Source organism: Mirounga angustirostris, unplaced genomic scaffold, assembly GCF_029215605.1.
Source record: "Mirounga angustirostris isolate CCGP_5_RB_7025 unplaced genomic scaffold, mMirAng1.0.hap1 SCAF_2, whole genome shotgun sequence".
NCBI lineage: Eukaryota > Metazoa > Chordata > Mammalia > Carnivora > Phocidae > Mirounga > Mirounga angustirostris.
In genome coordinates, this window is record NW_026991710.1 from 58,586,629 (window position 1) to 58,608,036 (window position 21,408).

The 21,408-nt window shown below is 41.8% G+C and overlaps 1 protein-coding gene across 1 annotated transcript in view; it reads right to left on the reverse strand.

Annotated features, from left to right (window-relative positions):
* The window catches only part of RASSF6 (Ras association domain family member 6), a 37,289-nt gene extending 17,312 nt beyond the window's left edge, over positions 1 to 19,977 (reverse strand). The window contains exons 1-3 of the mRNA XM_045881779.2: positions 19,907 to 19,977; positions 16,773 to 16,871; positions 2,431 to 2,509 (exon numbers count right to left, since the gene is read on the reverse strand). Of these exons, the coding sequence (XP_045737735.1) occupies positions 2,431 to 2,509; positions 16,773 to 16,871; positions 19,907 to 19,977 (249 nt within the window). The remainder of the gene's footprint in view (positions 1 to 2,430; positions 2,510 to 16,772; positions 16,872 to 19,906) is intronic.
* Positions 19,978 to 21,408: the final 1,431 nt, after the last annotated feature.

The window sequence follows — 21,408 nt, forward strand, 5'->3', positions numbered from 1 at the left end:
ACCCCAGTATCCTTGGTGATCTCAAGGGTCCCTATAAGCTGTCTCTAAACTAATAGCTTCCAACTTTATATTTCCAGCCCAAACCTTCCCCCTGAGCTCCAGTTGTCCAACTGCCTCCCTGACATCAAACTTAATATCTTCCTAATTAACTCGATCTCTCTCCCATGAATGTTTTCCTCTCCAAGTCTTTCCCATCTTGGCAAATAGTACCCTTATCCTTCCAGTTGCTCAGGCCAGGAATTTTAAAGTCGCCTTTAATCTTTCTTTTGTACTCAACATCCAACGCATTAGCAAATCCTATTAGCTCCATCTTAAAAATTATATCCCTAACGTGACCACACTCACTGTATCCACTACCATGATTCTGGCCCAGGCCATTGTCATTGTTTGCCTGGATTATTGCAAGAGTTTTCTTTCTCATTGTTCTCTTGCCCTTCCCTATACTCCCCATTGCTAGAGAGATCCTTTTAAAATGAATCCTTTTAGATAATGTCACTGTTCTATGCAAAACTCCCCTGTGGCTTTGCATCGCATTCCAAGCACATGCTAAGGTCTTCACAATGGTCTACAAGACCCACATACCCTGGGGCTTTCCTTTCACAGTTATGTCTCTAGCTACTCTGTCTACTAATTCTCCATTCTCATAAGGTTCCGGCTCCTCTGGCTTCCCTGCTGTACTTTAGTTATAGTAGCCAGGCTTGGCCCCTTACTCAAGCTGCTGTCTCTGTCCAGAATGTGTGTCCCACAGACTTCTGCAAAGTTGGCTTCTTCACATCCTTCAGAGTCTTTGGTCAAGTGGTCCTCTTCCCCCACCCCACTTAGATCCCCTGCTTTGCTACTGTCCACAATCTTTACTACCATTGGATATATTGTATATTTTGTTTCTTATCTGTCTACTATAATGTAAGGAGCATAAAGGCAAGACATTCTGTTCAGTTTCTTCATTGCTATATCTACAGCTTCTAGAACAGTGTCTGGCACATGGCAGACAATCAAGATTTGCTTAATTAACCAGAGATTAAGAAAGCTACATGTTAGCCTCCATATTTCCCCTTTGAACAGTGTCTGTTATTGTAACCAAGGATATTTAGAAAATTCTGAATTCTAACTTTATTGACCAGTGAGTAAAGATGGAAAGATTAAGTGATTTGATAGTCTCACTGTGTACTTCACTTCATGTAATTTTAAAAAATTAAATGACTTTTGTATTATAAATTGAACACTGTTCATAGAATTGGAAAGAATATGCCTCAAATTATATGTTCAGAACATCAAAATTCCAACATTTTCATAAAGGAAACAAATACCTTAACATCATGAATTTTGTAGAAACTTCAAGTAAAATATAAACAGTAATTTTTTAAAGTTTTGATCTTTTCTTGAATTTTCTTAAATTATCTTTATAATTACATATATTAGAGATCTAAGATATAGGACAATATTGAAATAATTTAAAATTATGCCCATTTCTTTGTAAAGAGATTAGTTATTTCCTTCTGCTATTACATTTGGGAAGGTAACTGAAATGTTCAATTGAACTAAATCATTTAACTTCTCTAGTAAAGGCCAGAGTGGTTTGTAAGTTTCCTTCTGTCCCAATGACAATTTTAAGCCAAATCACAGTGGCCTAAAGTCAATGCTCTATCATCAAATTTGAAGATTGGAATCAGAGGTACAAAAGTCTAAAGTTCCCTGGGACCAGGAAGATATTGTAAAGATGTGAGGTGAGCTCCATTAGGATACGAGACTGAGTGGAGAGACATGTGGAGAATGAAGCATTCAAAGAAGGAGAAGAAGAGGAAAAATAAAAAAATCTAAGGTAGTTTGTACAACAACCTGCCATTTGCGCGCCTAAAAATGCTTTCCAGCTTCAGGACTTTTCTGAATTGTATCTTTCACATTTTAAAATTTGTTATAACATGGTACACATCCATTGGAATCTAACTGATTCATCTTAACGACCAAATCAAACTATGTCACTGCCTATATCATATATATTTGAGCAATCCCCCATTGGTATAGACTTAAGGTATCTTCAAATTCTACTACAAATGATGTCACCATGGGATGACACCACCTTCTCTATACTTTCTGGTACATTTGTCAGAAAGTATTATGATAGATTTCCAGTGGAATTGCTGTGCAAAAGATATTTATACACTGTTGTAAAAATAGAAAGTAAATAGGTCATTGTAATTATTTTTAAATGCTTTCCTATCCCCCAAAATGCTTAAAAAGTCACATGTTCCAGGACTGGGATTTTGTGATATAGTCTAAAAATAAAAATCATGATCAAGTCAAAGAGTCACCTGTTTTTCCAGACCACTTGTGCCGCTAGATTATGGACTCCAACTCATCCTGATTCCTCTATACCTTTAAGGAATTCCTTTCTGGGAATCAAACTGTATTGTATTTCTTTGACGGGCTTACCTGTCCATATAAAATATGCAGATTTTTCTGGTTCCCATAAAAAATGTTATAGGTCTTCAATAAAGAATAAAGTTGTTCCCTAAAAAAAAAGTTACATTTGGTTACAATCGAGCTCTTTAACAGTAAGAGGCAATAACAGTGCATTCAGTTCATACAGGTATGAGGTAGAAATGGTTCAATGGAATCTTTACCGTTCTGTCATTTTCACTTACTGCAGGTCATTGAGAATGGAAGTCTTCTTGGGACATCAACAAACACTGGAGAGGTTAATTCATAAATAAATAACCAAAGAAGGGAAAATGACTGAGGGCAAAGTGGTGGGGAGACTGTTCTGTGACAAGAGACAGCCATAAAATAGAGATCTGGTTTCACATTTCTTTTTGGTTTTGCAATATTTAATCAGCCTAAATTAAGCGTCTAATATGTGCCTGACATTGTGTTTCCTACCCACGGTATGGTAACAGTTCAGAAATGGTCACTGCTCCCAAGTTACTTATCCTTTGTGGCAGGTGGGATCTGGCTGCGGGAATACTGGTTCCTGCCCCCTCCTCTATCCTTCACCTGTGCCTCCACAGCCTAAGATCCTTACCCTTCCTAACTATCCTACTGGTCCGAGCCATCTTCTCTCACCTGGATTACTGCGACTGTCTCCTAAAAGCCTCCTGTATCTGTAGTCTGTTGCAACAGCAGGTATTATTTTAATGCAAACCTGATCATCTCTCTCTTCGGCTCAGCACTCTCCAATATCTTTTCATTATTCGGGATAAAAGCCAACATCCTTCCGATGACTTAAAAGGCCAGATGTGATCTGGTCTTCTGTTTCCTTTTGATCTCATTTCCGATTATCCTTTCCTTCACTCACTACACTCTAGCCACTGGCCTCCTTGATGTTCCTTAAATATGTCAGGCACATTCTCACCTCAGGGCCTTTGCACTTGCTGATCCCCCTATCCAGAATGACCTCCCCTCTTACCCCCAACCCACTGTCACACTTTTTACACATTTTCTTTAACTCTTTACTCAGAATTCACCATCTCAAGGAGTCCTTCCTGACCACTCAATCTAGAAGTTTGCATTCTCCAGACATTCATAACCTGCTTTCTTACCTCTGCCCCTTTGTCACCTTTAACCTTGAGCATATTTTACTTATTTGTCTTATATTCGATCTCTCTCACCAGACCATATCTCCATGAGTATAGATGTGCTTGTATGTTTTGTTTGCACTATAGTCCATGTGCCTGGAAGAGTGTTTGGCACATAGTAAGAACTCTATGAACACCAGTTGAATGAAATGATCAGAGAAATTCTTATTCCTAAAAAATGAAACATACCAAATAAAGGGGGAAAGGCTTTTTTATATAAGCAATTTTATGGGGAAAAAATCTCCTATTAAGTTTCCAAATACATTATTTTTTAAAATTCTTTTGATCCTCAATATCTGTCTCCCTCCCATAGGAATATTGGCTCCATGAGGGCAGGAATTTTGGTCTATTTTATTCATTATTGTCTTCCCAGTGCTAGAGCAGACACTTGTTCATAGTAGGCTCTTAATCAATAAATACGTATTGAATACTGAATGACAGAATTCATATATATTGATTTTTATGCTTGAGATCATGTAAATGTACTCTTTCCATCTGGCATTGTAATTTTAATGTGCACATTTCCAAGGTTCCATATACTTCACACAGTCACCACATAAAAACATTCTACAGAAGTCTTCCATGCTATGGTTCCATTCCCAACTGAGTTACTTTAGAATCTCAGTGTTGATGAATATTTCTCTTCTAAATATCATTGCACACACAAGGGACTTGTTGCCCTGGAGTCATTACTGCGGGATAGTTTCTAAAAATTATTGTACTGGTAAAGAGCATGAATGCTTTTATAGCTTTCATTATTGAGTACCAGGGCAGCATATAGAAATTTCTGGTTCACTTGGGATGCAACTTCTGATATGCTGAGCTGTGAGGGTTGTTATTAAGGCAAATGAATTTTTATATAATCTTATTCCCTCAGCTTCTGTTTCTGATAAAACTGCACAATAAGATACATTACAAGTACCTTTCAGGACCATGTATACTTAGAAGATATTCTCTGAGGTCAAGCCACTTGGAAAATGTTTCTGTACCTGAACAGAACCTGACTGAATCTTCCCCCACAGAAATAAGTCTCCAGATGACCCAGGGAGTCAGCAAACTGTGGTCCTGGGCTATTTGTGTTTATCAATGAAGTTTTATTATAATGTAGCCACACTAATTTGTTTGCTTATTATCTGTGGCTGCATTTCTGCTGTAACTGCAGAGTTGAGTAGTTGTGACAGAAACCACATGACCCACAAAGCCTAAAATATTTATTATCTGACCCTTTACAGAGAAAGTCAGCCAACCCCTCCCAAGTATAACACAGGGTAGTGAATACCACAGAAGTTGTCCGTATTTTTCTTACCACAGGCAGGATCTCTCTGACTGAATATTAATGGCACTTTGAAGGATTCCGGAGTGTGGAAGAACAGTAGAGCTCAGTAAAATGAAGGGTTGGGATAAAGTGAAGCATTAGGAAGAAAGCTCACAAGTCATGTAAACAACTATAGCAAAGGTGAATGCATTGCAAATATTAAAACAGCATTATATTTTAATTGCATATACCTTACCAGAGGAAATTTTGAAGATGATTTTTTTTGTGTATCGGATGAAACAATGGGTCTAATATAACCCTGCTAATAAAACCTAGCCTGCAACATGTTAATCTGACTTGTTGGCACTGAAGGCACAGGACGTGAAGAGTGATTGTCAAGTTGATCATCCGTGTCTGCCTGTGTCTTCTAGTAGTGAATGGTCATTCACTCAGGCACTCATCAGTCACCATGTGAGCCCAATCCGGGGGTTTCAGTCATACTCTGAGAATGGGTCAGAGCTTCAAGAATAGATGTGGCCTACAGTGAACTTTGGAGGGGGGAATTAAACATGAAGAGTGTGAAGAGCTTACCAGGCAAAGAGAATGTTCACAAGGACACGGGGCTACTTCTATAGCTTTTGTGAAGAAAGCTCAGAGCGTTGGGATTCTAAGAGTAGAACATGCAAATGGGCAGTGGTGAGCAATGAGCTGAAGAAGCAGACAGGAACTTCGTGAGCCATTTTAAGAAGCTTAAAATTCTACCCTGCAGGGAGGGGGCAGCTACTGAACACTGAAAGTTCTAGGCCAAAGAAAGACATGATGATCAAGGCCACCAGGGAACTTACAGGAGACAGATTTCAGGACAAGATGGCAGCAGAGATGAGTGGGACTATTGCAACTGTATGGGGGTGGAGGCGCAGGGGCAAGGTTGTGTTCCATGGAAAGGTGCTCAAGTGTCCCACATGTACAGAAGGGAATGAAGTCTAGATGGGCCCTAAAATAAGTAAAGGGATTACATGATTTAGGACATCGGAAGGTAACCACAAAAGCATTATCTAGGCAGTCCCTAGTCAGCAAAGGGGGCAGTGATTTAATTTACACTGTGCCCTGTCAATGGTGACTGTAACAGATTTTCTGGATCCGCTTAAATGTTACATATGGACCTTCCTCCCCTCAAGAAAGGAAACAAGCATCTGGGTATCTTTCCCTCCCAGCCACCAAAAAGTTCCCCACCCAGCCTCGATCAGACTGCTAAGCAACTATTCAGCTGCCCTAACAAAACATAAAATGGGTGAGAAGAAATGGATTTCACATCCAATCTTCTCAGTTTACAAATCTGTGAAGTCTAGAAGCCACAGGGATGCCCACGAAATAGACATAAGGTTCAAACAGCCTATACACTGTATGTTTGATACATAAGAAATTGACTTTGTGAAAGCTTGGTTTTGTGGAACATGAAATACTGCATCGTAATATATAATAAGGCTTAAAAAAACCACATCAAACAGTATGTAATATGGATAGTGTTTTAAAGATTTATTTACTGGGGCGCCTGGGTGGCTCAGTTGGTTAAGCGACTGCCTTCGGCTCAGGTCATGATTCCAGGGTCCTGGGATCGAGTCCCGCATCGGGCTCCCTGCTCTGCGGGGAGCCTGCTTCTCCCTCTCCCACTCGCCCTGCTTGTGTTCCCTCTCTCGCTGTGTCTCTCTCTGTCAAATAAATAAATAAAATCTTTAAAAAAAAAAAAGATTTATTTACTTATTTGAGAGAGAAAAAGAGAGAGCGCGCAAGCATGCACACGGGTGCACGCACAAGCGGGGGGGAGGGGCAGAAGCAGAGGAGAAGCAGACTCCCTGCTGAGCAGGGAGCCCAACTCGGGACTCCATCCCAGGACCCTGAGATCATGACCTGAGCCGAAGGCAGACGCTTAACTGACTGAGCCACCCAGGCGCCCTGATACGGATAATGTTTTAAGGAAACTGAGGAATGGCAAACTTCCATATAAACCGGACTTCTAATTAAATGAAGGGCTAGAAGAATAAGCTTCTCAAGACAGAAGCTGACACCGTGCACTGGCAGTGCAGAGATCAGGTCCTGACAGAGGCTGATAGACACCCAGAATTATTCACAGCAGCTCGTGAAGAGTGCTAACCACAAGAGACTTCACATGGGGATGACAGATGCAGGGCAAGGATGCAGAAGAGGGCTCAGGGCTCCTGTTCCTTTAAGGCTCCCAGCTTGGTTTTATGAGCAACAGTGGATCCAGAATTAACTGTAAAATGCTTAGGTGTACTTTGTACTTTGTGGTCTGAATTGCAGTCGCTCAGCAGATGGGAATTACCCACACACTGAACGTCTGCCATGAATAATGGACTTAGCAAGAAATGAGTTCCTCAATCTTATCATGCTATTTAGCTGGCCGGAAGAAACAATTTTTTTTTTTTTTAAGATTTTTATTTATTTGACAGATAGAGACACAGCGAGAGAGGGAACACAAGCAGGGGGAGTAGGAGAGGGAGAAGCAGGCTTCCCGCCGATCAGGGTGCCCAATGTAGAGCTCGATCCCAGGACCCCGGGATCATGACCTGAGCCGAAGGCAGATGCTTAACCTACTGAGCCACCCAGGCACCCCCGGAAGAAACATTTTTATTTGATCTTATAAAACTGTAATATTCACGGACATGGGACAGCATGATGGATGGAACGGAGTTATGCCTTGCATCCATAGATAGAGTGGACGTCAAATTTTAGTTGTAATAAGAGTTCTTGCTCTTGTTGTAGTAATGATATACAGTGTAATTAAGTGGATATCCGATCCCTTTCCTGGAAATCAAAAACCCTGTCCCACTCTTTGCTAAGCGATTCTTACTATTTGGACTCAATAAAGGTAAACCAGAAATACTGTTATACAATGTAACCCAACACAAACTTCAGAAGCTGCCACATGACACGAAATAAACCAGAGAAAAATACAGCCCAGCTTAGCCTAGGAAGGCGTATTTGGCCACAGCTGTGCGTCCTGAGTTTATGTGACTTCTGCCTCATGGAGACTTGCTGAAAAATGTCCAGGGTCCAGACCAGGCAGCCACTGAACTGCATTGTGACCACAGCATTAGAAACAACATTCTATTGTGCATATTGCCATGTTTAGGAGCAGGAACCTGAGACATCTGAAAAAATATCTTCAAAGAGATGAAAAATTGAGGCAGAATAAAAATGCTAACTTGCTGTCTTATGCATTTGGTTCTCCCCCCAAAACACACATGGATTTTGTTCCTAAGGTTAAATTTGAGCTATGAGATCAACAATTTCGTGTTTGGTTAAAAAACTGAATTTAAAATTTACTATGTTTTTAATAAAATAACGATGAGTGAAGCATGTAAAGGTGACCCAGCTGGGACCATGTGCTGGGAATCAAGACGATGATCTATTTTATGGGTTGTAGTTCTGTCTACTTCCCCAACTTTATATAATAAGTGCACAAAGCATGTATAATGTTGTCATAGTTTTGCTTCCATAAAAGCGTAATATAAACTCCTGTGTGTTTTTGGAAAGGTGGAACCAGGAACTAGGACAACAGAAAAAAATAAGTAAAGCCTTATCACGAAGCCATTTGCCAAGACAACACATCATTTCATATTACTGACGTCTGCGTGATGTCTGCAAACGGTAGCAGAATTCTCTTAACCCACTTTATCCTTCATTACTGTCAACTTGAATCCTGGAATTAAAATGGCAAACTTCTGCAGCTGCTCTCCTACCAGCAGCTACAGCTCCGGGTCTTTTTGCCTGTGGCCTCCTCTTCTGGTTCACATGAAGAAAGAAGACTGCCTTTCAACCTTTGCATAGACACCTTCCTCAGGGGGCCAAGTAGGTTCTTCACATTTCCATTGCAAATGAAGGGGTTGGGCTCCACTGTTTGAAAACAGCGGAAGTTGGGAAGAAGAGGTCTATCTTGATGGCAGTAAAAATGCAAACTTTGCTGAATGATCCGGGAACCCCGAATTTGTCTACCTCTCCTGACTTCCTTTGAAGGGACTGCCTTTTTCAAAGAGGAAGGGTTTCTAACATTTCTAGTAATTCTGCTAAAGTATCGGTAATTATTGCTGGGGGTCGGGATGAGGGCGCCTGTGATTTGTTTGCTTTGTTCTCCCAAACAGTTCTATCCTAAGACCCAACTCCCTCTTCACTGCTGACAACCCATAATAAAAAGGACCTGGGAGTTGCATGAACTCCACTACCAATCTGATCAATAAGGTAGTATAACCAGATGTGCGTCTCCTCCGCCACAATCGCCCCTTGGCTGCTTTTGGCCATTTTGGACTTCTGTGTTTTCTGGGCATTCATCTTTTCCTGGTGAGCCCTGCAAAAACTGGCCCAGAGCCATTAGTGGGTCAGCTTCTCTTGGGTCCTCAACCCCGAGAACTCAGGTAAGAGCAAAAGGATTAAAGACTCAGGAATAATTTTGTAGTATTACAAAGTAACTTGAAGTGATGGCTTGCTGGTGGATACAAAACAAAGAAAAATGCCCAAAGTGGTTTTCTTGATGATGAACTCTACCACTGAAGAGAGGGGCTTTAGCTACACAGAATAACGTCACTAGATGTGGATAAGACCTAAAAGGGGATAAAAAGGGAGAGGCGAAGGAGTGTATCTTTCGTTAAAATGCCAGGGCTTCTGAAGAAAACAGGCGTGTGCTCTAGATCTGACATCTGATTTTTAAGAGAATCCCTTTCTATGGGTCAATCTCAGTATTTGAAATTTTAACCCACTAGCGTGTTTTCCAACAACCTCAGATGAGGGAAGATACTCATCTCTTCCCTTTTCCTCTAGGGTTAGGCTTTTAAAGACTTTTATAAAAAAGCCTAAAAAAAATTCACGACCTCTTATTCCGGTTGGCAGCTGCAATGTGCTGCTCCCGTATCAAACCCCGTTTTCTGTTATCACACGCAGCTGAATTCCTAGGGGCAGCCCGAGTAGTGTGGGGACAGGGAAGAAAGAAGGAAGGAGGGGCGCCTGGGTGGCTCAGTTGGTTAAGCGACTGCCTTCGGCTCAGGTCATGATCCTGGAGTCCTGGGATCGAGTCCCGCATCGGGCTCCCTGCTCGGCAGAGAGTCTGCTTCTCCCTCTGACCCTCCCCCCTCTCATGTGCTCTCTCTCTCTCTCCCATTCTCTCTCTTTCAAATAAATAAATAAAATCTTTAAAAGAAAGAAAGAAAGAAGGAAGGAAGTCTCTGCTCTACAATCGTCTTCTCTGGCCTCAAACACAGGGACATATGGTTTCTGGTTCACAGCCCTCAATACTGTTCACAAATCAGCACCGGTTTTTATATTTCTATTTCAAAGTAAGGACTTAAAACTACCTCCACTTTGATGAAATAGTCCCCTTTCTTGTTGCAGCTGAATGTTCTGGAGAGAACAGCTACCGATGTGTGAATAGTGTTAGGGCTGTGAATCAGAGACCCTATTTACCTGTTGCCCTCCTTTCTCATTTCCAGAGCCTGCCCTCATTCCTTGGTCCTGGCCCCCTTTCCATCTCAAAGCCAGCAATGACCATTCTCAGCAGCCTTGCTCCGACACAGACTCTCCTCACTGAACTCTCCTCCCCTCCCATATTTAAAGACCCTTGGGATTACATTGGGCCCATCTAGATAATTTATTTTAAGGTTGTTGATGAGTAATCTTAATTCTCCTTTGCCCTGCAACATGAAATATTCGCAGGTTCGGGGGATTAGGATGTTGCCATCTCTGGGAGGCCATTATTATGTCTACAACAAGATTTAAATAAAGTGACTCCTATCCCAGTATTGTCTGAACAGCCGGGAGGCATCTTGTTAGAAATTAAAATCTGTATTTTAACCAAGATACCCAGGAAATCCACATGGACATCAAAGAGAAGCCCTGGTGTCATCACTTTGCCCCTAGATGTGAAACAGTATTGAAGGGTAGCGCATGTCAAAACACTAAGGTCCTGATTTAGTTCTCTGAGGTTGGCTATTTCCATACTCATGCATGATCAGCAAAAATTTGAGGGGTTACCGTGTAACAGACAATGTAACAGATGCCGGGGCTACTGCAGGGTATACAGCCAATGAAGCCCCTGCAGTGATGGGACTTCCTTTCTGTAGGAGGAAGACAGAAGAAAACAAAAGAGCAAAATCAGAAATAGGCTAATTTGACACAGGGATAAATACTGGGAGCACAATAAAACAGGATCCTGTGATGCAATGCACGGTGGAAGACATGTCAGAGGGCGCCATCAGGAGGACTGCCATAGTGAACTGAAACCCCAGTCATGGGAAGGAGTCAGCAGAGTCAAGAGTCAAGGAGAGGGTCCCAAGCAAGAGATGCATTGCCCTGTGTGCAAGACTAAGCTTGGCATGTTTGAAGGAGAGAAAGAAGTGAAGAGTGGTTAAAGATGAGGTTCTAAAGGTCGTCCAGGCCAGATCACATTGGGCCTTAGAGCCCCCTTATGGTAAGGAGTCTGTAATAGGAACCTCGGAGGCTTTAAGCAGGATGTTGTGCCTCACACTGTAAAGGGCCATCCTGGCCGCTGGGGGGCAGTGGCTATCGGGACGGGAAATGGAAGCAGGCAGCCCAATAAAGAGGCTGCCGCAGTTGCGCAGGCAAGAAATAATGGGGGCTTGGACTAGATGGGGAGAAGGGCTTGGCTTTTGGAGGGGGAGCCAGCTGGACTTGCTGCACGGCTGGGTATACAAATGAGGGAATAGAGCAACTGGGTGGGTATGTAGCTTATACTTTGATCTTGCTTCTCATTCTCCCACGGGTCAAACTTTCATTTCAAGTTTGTTTAATCCAAGCCTTATACATTTTTTAAACCAGTTGACAAGTAAACACAAGTGTGCCATGCAACTCTGGTCATGATTGGAGCAGACACGGCTCGCTGTCAAGTAACACCCTTTGTGTACGAACAGAGGAGGCTTTTGTGCTTGCTGAGGAGGGCTACCTTGTCTCCTGAGTCCGAGGCCCCCTGTTCCCTAGGGATGGGGAAATGAGCTCTCTATTCTGTTAATTCATCAACAGCCTCTTAGACCATTGGGATTGCTACCAGAGTGTCTGGCCACGTCCCTGAGCAGGAGCTCACAACAGGAGCTTTCCTGGTACACAGGCTCTTTCCTCGCTCTTCTGTGACGCTGCCGTGCCTCTGACCACTGATTCTCCTTTACATTTGAAACGATATATATTGGGGTGCCTGGGTGGCTCAGTCGTTAAGTGTCTGCCTTTGGCTCAGGGTCTGGGGATCGAGTCCTGTATCGGGTTCCCTGCTCAGTGGGGAGCCTGCTTCTCTTTCTCCCTCTGCCTGCCGCTCCCCCTGCTTGTGCTCTCTCTCTGTCAAATAAATAAATAAAATCTTAAAAAAAAAAAAAAAGAAAAAGAAAGGATATATATTAAGTGACCTCCTTGTTTCTCTTCTGGGCATCCTCCATATATTCCACACTCTATACAGAGCACAGAGAACACACCGTAGCTTCTGCTTTACCTAACATACTTTTTAAGAGATGCTTTTCCCTGTGTCCTGTCCCTCACCCACACTGGGTACTTTTACTTTCTGGAACTCTGAGCTCCCTCTGGCTGTAAGGATTTCAAGCAGTTTCCCCACGTCAGGAATGCTCTCCCACTCACTCTCTTAAACTAGTTTGCCTCCTCTTTGTTCAGATCTCAGGGAACGCGCCCTCCTTAGACTAGGTCCGTATTCTCTAAAGGGACCCTTTCTTTCTGAACACTTAGCTCAGTTTGTTATCAGGCCTTCAGACCTGTGGTTCTCAAAGTGTGATTCCCAGACCAGTAGAACCTACACCACCTGGGAACTTAGACATAGGAATGCTCACTCCAATCCAAACCTACTGAGTCACAATCTGGGAATGGGGCACTGCCATCTTTCGTGTAACAAGCCCTCCAGGTGATTCTGGTGAAGGCTCAAATTGGAAATCTGTAGCTTCAGGCATCTCTTGTTCTGTTTTTGCAAAAAAAAAAAAAAAAAAAAAAAAATTCCATATTCGTTTCTAGTACAACTTCTGGCTTATGGTATGTTCTCAGCAATTGTTTTGGGAAAAAAAATATAGAAAATTAAATCCTGACCTATTTTTTTTTAAGATTTTATTTATTTATTTGTGAGAGAGAGAGATAGCACGCAAGCAGGAGGATGGGGCAGAGGGAGAGGGGAGAATCTGGAGCAGACTCTGAGCTGAGTGTGGAGCCTGACATGGAGCTCAATCTCACGACCCTGAGATCACAACCTGAGCCGAAATCAAGAGTTAGGCGCTTAATGGACTGAGTCACCCAGGTGCCCCCTAACATATTTTTAGAGGGGAAAAAAAATCTTTCACCAGTGTCACCAACTGACATATCCAGACATTCAAGTAAATTCCATAAGTTAATGTATTTCTCATCTCTGAATTTTGATTTTATCAGATTTTCTATTGAAATATTTTCAGTGTATCTTGGAGACATAGATGATCTTATTTTTTAGCTGACCAAAGTGATAAAATAGGTAAATGTGGAATAAGTAAATTTTATTGGGAATAACAGTCATATTGATATGCTCCATGACTGTCAATGCTCATTGAAAAATATTTTATATAAAGAAAGCTTAATAAATGATCTTTTTCATGTATCTGGGGGGACATTATTGAGCATTTTTTGACATAGTAACTAACATGATATCCAATTTTCATAATGAAAATTCCTTTTGTTTTCATTAGGTCATCAAACCTAATAATGGAAATGTTAAAACAAATTTTTAGAAACAATCCTCACACAGAAAAACATTTCTCATGTTTAAAGGAAATGGTCCCAAACAGGTCTCGAACTTTTGGTCCCTGACTTATTTTAATATCCCGACTCCTTAAAATAAATATGTCAGGGAGGGTTCTCTCATCCTTTGTTAAAGACAGTCCAGTGGCCTTCGGGAGAGTGGTGCCCTCTTCCTAAGCCTACCTGCAGAGCACGCTGGGGCACGCAGCGTTTGCTCCAGTTCCTCTGATCGAGAGAAGACCCGGGCCATGGAAACTGGGCAAACATTGCCCTCTGGCTCTCCTGGCCAGGTAGGAGCAGCCTCTAGAACACTGGCTCTTTGTGCTGAATTTGTGCTCAGAGGTGCAGGTGGCTGATTCCTTCGTTTCAGCAAAGGGTGCCTGGGCAACATGCTTGGAAAAAGACACTGTTTGGAATAATGCACTTTCGGCTAAACGTTATGACATCATGCTAATTAAAGCTCTTTACTGAGGATGGGAACGCCCACGTGCCTGCTGGTCTGCCACTGCAAGGGTCTGTATTAGATTCCCAAGTAGGAGAAAAAGTTACCATTCCGAGAATGAAACCTGATCTGCATTCTCAAACCGGATTTGAACACTTTTCAAGTACACGGTTGGCATTTACTCACCTCTAAAGTGCCCTGATTTCAGCCTAGGACCTGAAGTGAAAGTACTTTGAAAGCAACCAGATGGAACCGTTTTTTAAAACTCAGCTCACTTAGAATATTTACCATGTGTTGCACCAGAGTGATGACCCCAGGCAATGAAACGGCAGCTGGAAACTTAGTCATTTGAGCATGAAGCTGACTTCTGCCAACACCCTTCACCCAGGGACATTTCTAAACTCAGAGAATTCTCATTCGGCAGTAAGACATAAATGTTATATTGCTGCTACACTATTAATATCACGACCTCTGATTTTATTGATCATATGTAGCTCTCATGAAATTTGCTGAAGCCAAAATTTCCGTTAAGCAGATCCTATTTTCCTAGTAATTTCCATTATTTTTCACGTATTTCTATGCAGGGAAATAAAAATCCCTTCACAAGCTTGTAAATTCTGTCTCGTTCACCTAGTATGGAGTGGGAGCTGAATGACTCCCTGTCCAGAGAATAAATAAATGAATGGAAGTGTTCGGTAGATTTGTGACACGTTGGATATCACAGGTGGTCAGTGGTATTCTTATAATTTCTGACAACTGACAACTCTTTATAATTTCCCCTGGCTTTTGTTTATTTCAGGTGGTCAGAAGTTCTCAAACGTTAATCCCTTCCTCCTCCGGGCAGTGGTTCTTAGACCGGAGTATGCATCCGAATGACCTGATTAACCCGGGATCTGCATTGTTACTAACTTGTCTGATTGGGGGGTGAGTGGCCCATGGACCGCATTTTGAGAAATGCTATCTTTAAGTCTGGTGTTTGTGTAAATGTTACAATATTTTATTTTACCACCTGGAGCTCCCATTAATAAGTGGATACCGGGGCCTGAAAGGGGCTCTGGGTTACAGAAGGTAAACGATCAGTCCTCAGTTTGGTCAATTCAAAATATGACACAAAATAAGGGTCACTAGAATCTCAGACCCTCCCCCACCAAAATGTGGTTCATTGTCTCTTCCGTCAAAATATACGCAGAATCTGACCTTTTTCTTTAACCTCCACTAGTGCCCCCTAGGCCCAAGGCACCATCATCTCGACCCTGAACAATCAGCTCCTTGATAATTTTTCTGCTTCCATCCTTGTCCCCCCTTCAGCCTGCTCCTAACAGGACAGCCAGATTGACGACCCAGGCACTCATGTGCTCAGTATCCCTCAATGGCTTCTCCTGTCATAAGTGGGCAAGCTGGAGCCTTACAACGGCCTGTGAGATCCTGCACGCTCTGGCCCATGATGTCAGGAACCTCAGCTTCTGCTGTCCTTCCCTCTTCATTTCCCCACACTGGCTTCCTCCACTCTTAGAGGCATGCACCTGCCTCAGGGCTGTGACCTCGCTGTCCCCTTTGCTCCCAGACAGCTACCTGCACAGCCTACTCATTCGCCTCCTCCAGACTTTTCTTCTAATGCTACCTCCCCACTGAGGCCTTCCCGGGCCATCTGCAAGGACATCATGACTCCCTGCTGTCCTCCCCTAGCCCTCATTACTCCCTTTCTGCTTTATTTTTATTCTTCATACCTTTCGGCATCTAATTATATATATTGTTACTCATTTATCTTACACAGTCACTGTATCCCCCCCTTTTAGGAGGCAACCCCATGAGGCTAAGGGTTTTTTTGGTGGGGGGCTCATTGTTGAATGCTCAGGGTCCAGAAGAATCCCTGTCCACAGGGAGCAGTTAGTAAGTACTTGAGGAATGAATAGATGGATCCACTATCTTCTACTTTACTCTTCTTCTCACCTCGTATAAGTCATATGTATCCTCCAGGTGTGACTCTAATTCCATTTTGGACCATAGTTGTTCTCTCTGCTTTCCTATGGCCCAATCCGGCATCATTTACATCCATTTCCCTCTGTCATTTGTTTGGCTTTGTTCCTCTTCCTGGTGAGACGTGAGTCCTGTTCCAGGACCCCTTGGTTTCTTTTTTCTTACTATGTCGTCTTTCTCCTCATCCGCTTCTGTTCCAGCTTAGCCAACTCAGTCCTCAGCTTTACTCTTACAGCTTTCAAGTCCCTGCTCTATTGTTCCCCAACCAATATAATAAGATGCTATTTGCTGTGCACAAGAAAACAACTGTGGATGTCCCGTATGTTGCATAACCTAACATCAAGGGGGACACAGTGAAAATGAAGTGTGTCCTGAGGAACGAGGGAGGGAGAGAAGAGGAGAGAAAAACCTGTTTGGGGCCCCCGGACTAATTCTTTGGCTATATCATTTATGAGGAGCCTGAGGCGTTTCCTTGAGGCTGTTCCTGAGAATTCTGCCAACTATGAAAATAGAAATTTAGTATTTAGTGAAATTAGACCACTATTTAGGACATACAAGTGATTGTTCCATGAGAGGTTATGGGTTAGCAGTCTTTAACCATATTTATTCAAATTCCTATTCAATGTCTCCACCATTGATTCATATTATTGATTTTTTGGGTCATATATCATGCTCAGGATGACACGGTGTGAGGGCAGAATCCACAAATGACGATGGAGCAGCATAACATGTAATACAGGCATATAATTACCTGGTAATGAATGTCCTCTCATTAACGAAGATCCACGAAGAGTGCTGATGAGCCATGACAGTCCTCATTTCCCCTTTTCTGAGGTCATCTGAGGATACCCTAAGACATTAGAATAATATTACTGGTATATTCGTGTGATGCATTCAGAAATGAGTTTCTGACTTAAATTGAAATGCTTTGTCATGTCCCTAGCGTGTAAACGTATTTCAGGAAAATTTTTAAGTAGTGTTTCATACATGGGCATGAGGGTTGGCTTGGGGAGGAAAGGGAAGTAAAGAGCCTTCTTTTTTTTTTTTTTTCCATGTGCCATGGATCTTATACTCTGTATGTGAACCACTTTATAGATGTTATTGTGTTTAATCCTCAGACCATCCCAGCAAGGTGTGGGTATTCTTACCTCTATTTCTGACACTTTGTAAGTAATGGGACAGATCATTCGAAGCAAAGTCTAAATGTCTAAGACCTCTACTTTTTGCTTTCCACCAACATTGTTTTTGCATTTCAGAAAGGTTATACAGATTAAAATCTTTGATTTCCTATCAGTTGGTCTGTTCTAAGATTCTTTTCAAAGACTTTTTCTATATCTAAGGGAATTAAAATGAGGATAAGTCAGATGTCCTCCAAAATGTTCAATGGTAAGAAACTAAGCTCAGAGTTCAGAGTTGTAACTACAACTTGCTTTGAGTGAGTTTCCAAATGGCAGCCTCTAAACCTTTGTTTCATAATTGTTCACAAAGTGACTTGTTTGAGAACAAGTAATAATGTGTTCTTTGCTCTCGCCCCCACTCCCCCCATATAAGTTTTCAGAGGTTTAGGTGTTTTCCTTTGTTTTTCTTACTCGATATGTGCTTTTGAGAAAAATCCATTTTATCTCTCATGATACACTTCCCATTTAAAATTGAAAATTATATTCTTCACGTAATTTAAGGCAAATAAGTAGTAATAGAAGAGGAACATAGATTTAATTAAAATAATCTCTAAAGAAAAATGGGCATAAAAAGGGCATATGAAAAAATACTAAATGAACCAGAAATATATAACTTGACATATGGTCTTCCTCTTGGTAATGAATTTGAGAGGCGGACAGCTATGCAATAGAGAGATAGGGAGAGAGAAAGGCAGACAGGATAGAGTGATATTTCTAAGAAAGTATGATACAAACCACAATGCTGGCCCATGATAAATGCAAATGATTTGCAAATTTGTAAGTGAAACCCTGGATCAAAATTGGGCTGAAAATCACTTTCCAGTGGGTGGCCGTATTAGCTACGCTTTTGGTAATGAATGTATCCAGTATGGCTAAATTTGACATAACTCCTGTTAGAAATACGATTTCTGAATTTTAGTATTTGATTTGGAATCACTCTAGGGATTTTTTTTTTCGTTTTTCGATTTATCCACAGTTCTGATACTACCAGGTTTTAGTGATGCTGAAGTTATCTTCCTATAAAGGCACAGATGTGCTCAGGATGTTTGAAAGTGCTGTTTCTTGGTGCAAAGGTTACTTTTTATTGAGAAGTATAAAAAGGAGGGGAAAAAAAGGAGAAACTGTATAAGGAACTTTGCCTGGCTTGGAATGATGTTTCTGAAGCCTTGCTGGTTTTATATTTTATAGTAAAATTTCCTGAAATTTATGAAAAAATATTAGATGTCTTGCTGTTATCATATTTTTAAAGAGAATTTCCAAAGACTTGTGAAAAAAATTTTCAGTCGGTTTTAAACTTCTGCTTCCTAAGCAATTCAGTGTTATTTTCTTTAAGAAGATATTAAATTCCCAAAGGCTTCTACAATCCCCAAAAAAGACATTTTATAATCATTGAAATATTTTGTCAACGTGGGAATACAAGATAGCTAAAGTAGAGAAGAAATCCTAGGGCAACGTTTGGAGATGTGCAGAAAAGAGGAAAATGTACTATGTAAACCGAAAAACTCCAGAATCACTGTCCCCAGGCAAGGAAGGATTGCCCAATTTGGTAAGTCTGTTTTTACAGTATTTCTAGAACGAGTTCTCTCCTATATGAGTCTGTGCAAGGGAAGACATTTCTTCTATTGCAGCCACCCATCCCAAATTGGCTGAACCCTGCCCCAGTCCTGCAAACACAATTTTAAGTTTCCAGGCAGCTAAAATCAAGCTCTGACTCGCAAGTGTTGATTAAGTGTGACGTACCATCCTTCAAGTCTCCTTCAGGCTCTGGAAACCGTGGTCAGACATGAAAAACATCCTCCTTTATGTCTTCATCTAAATGGCATTAGGGTGTGACCAGAGATTTTCAGTATAATATTTTCTAGTCATTCCGTTTTGCCGAATTAAATATTTAATTACTATTGATTCAAGCCTATAGAATCATAGGGGATATCACCAGGATAAAAAGTTAGGCTAGAGAGAAATGTTTAATTTTTTATTTAAAAAAAGAGGGGGAGGGGGGCGCCTGGGTGGCTCAGTCGGTTAAGCGTCTGCCTTCGGCTCAGGTCATGATCCCAGGGTCCTGGGATCGAGCCCCGCATCGGGCTCCCTGCTCCGCGGGAAGCCTGCTTCTCCCTCTCCCGCTCCCCCTACTTGTGTTCCCTCTCTCGCTGTGTCTCTCTCTGTCAAATAAATAAATAAAATCTTTAAAAAAAAAAAAAAAGAGGGGGAGGGACTTCCTCCTTTTACTTCCAAATTAGCTTAGTTTGGTTGGAGTAAGGTGTTTAGAAGCAATTGCTTGTCCTCTTTATCCAGGAGAATAGCAATCCCCCCCACCCCATCACCCAAAGGAAGGAAAAAGGAAAAAGAAAGGAAAGCTATTTTCACAAAATCCCTGATGCATAGTCTTCTTATAGCACGTTATTTGAAACTATATAATCTATTTGAAAGCTATGAGCACATCTGGCCCAGCAGATTGTAATAGTCTCTAAGCTGAGTGCTTGGCTAATTTCCCTTTATGCTTTTAGCATTCTGACCATCACATCATCTTCTTGTTCACAAACCTTCCTGGGATCTCATTCTTAGCAAATACCATCCAAGTCTCCCAACCTGACATTCAGGTTTTCTGCAATTCCACCGACACTTACTTTTCCAACCTGAAAATTGAAGCTTTTCTCAAATACCAGGCCTACTAGTCTAATGGATCTCAAAGCACTGAGTCTCTTCTCACCAGTTAGTTACCTCGCACAAGAGGGCCCTTGTCACCAGAGGCTGAGGTCCAGATTTCTGCTTCTTCCTCATCTCTGCTCAAGTGGGACCTTATCAAGTCTCCCCATAGCCTATTATCTGCACCTGCTCTGATGCCATTTTCTGCTTTCCACCTTCTACTGTCATTCTTGATTTATACCTTATTTCTTTTCCTACTCATATCTTTTTTTTTTAAAGCATTTTATTTTTTCTTTTTTTTTTTTTCCTACTCATATCTTCTTGCTCAAAGACTGGTGCTCGTCTAGTTGGGCATATATCCTCTTTTTTTTTTTTTAAAGCATTTTCTTTTTTTTTTTTTTAAAGATTTTATTTATTTATTTGAGAGAGAGAGAATGAGAGACAGAGAGCATGAGAGGGAGGAAGGTCAGAGGGAGAAGCAGACTCCCTGCCGAGCAGGGAGCCCGATGCGGGACTCGATCCTGGGACTCCAGGATCATGACCTGAGCCGAAGGCAGTCGCTTAACCAACTGAGCCACCCAGGTGCCCAGGCGTATATCCTCTTTGATAGCTCATCACTGGAAGGGGGTCTCAAGGAGGACTCACGCTGGAAGCGACGGGAGCTTAGCCAGGCAGATTAACTCTGTGTAGGTCAGAAGTCACATGGATGTTTTAGGCTGCCTAGGGACAAAACGTAGCATGTTCCATGAGTCCAACCAATCCCAGTTACTCATTCGTGGGATTTGGTCTGGGCTGTTTGGTTCTACAGCCCTTGCTCTTGCTTCTAAAACCGGAGTTTTGCCCCTAGACTTTGTCATTCTAATCACCCACAAAAAGGGTTATTGTTGCCCCCTAGTGAGAATCCCCCAGTGGTGACCTCACTGTCCAAACACTACCTTCTCCTGGATCCCAATTATTTACCATCTATCCTTTTAATTTGCCCCTCCCTGTACCTCCCCTCCCACATTCCAGTGGCCTATGTCTTGCTAAATGGTTCATTTTCTTTCCTCATTTTCTCGGCCTCTTAGCAGCATTTGACAAGGTTGATTGTTTCTTGCATTTGAAACCCTTTCTTTTCTTGAGGTTTTCAGACAAAGCAGTAACCACAACAACTTGCCTTATTGTTTTGTTTTGTTTTGTTGCTGTTTCACAGGTCTCAACATTTTAGTTTCCTCTCTGGAATCCTCTGTACAATCATGGGATGCTGGCTTGTTCTACTAGTCCATCCTCAGCTATGTCTTCTTCCGTGTTTGCGCTTTCTCCCAGGTAACTGAATCCATCTCTAGCCCAATCTCTCTGCTGAACTCCAGACTCCCAGACTCATGTCGGTATCTACTTAGTCTCTACTTGAACGTCTAACAGCCATCTCCATATCAATCAACATGGCCAAGACATGGCCACAGACTTTCTTCTGTTTCCAGAATTCCCTCCTCCACAATTCTTTCCCATTTACTCAATTAGGCACCATAACTAAGACTCAGTTTTATTTTTTCCTCTTTCATTATAACCAGATTCCAATCCAAAAGT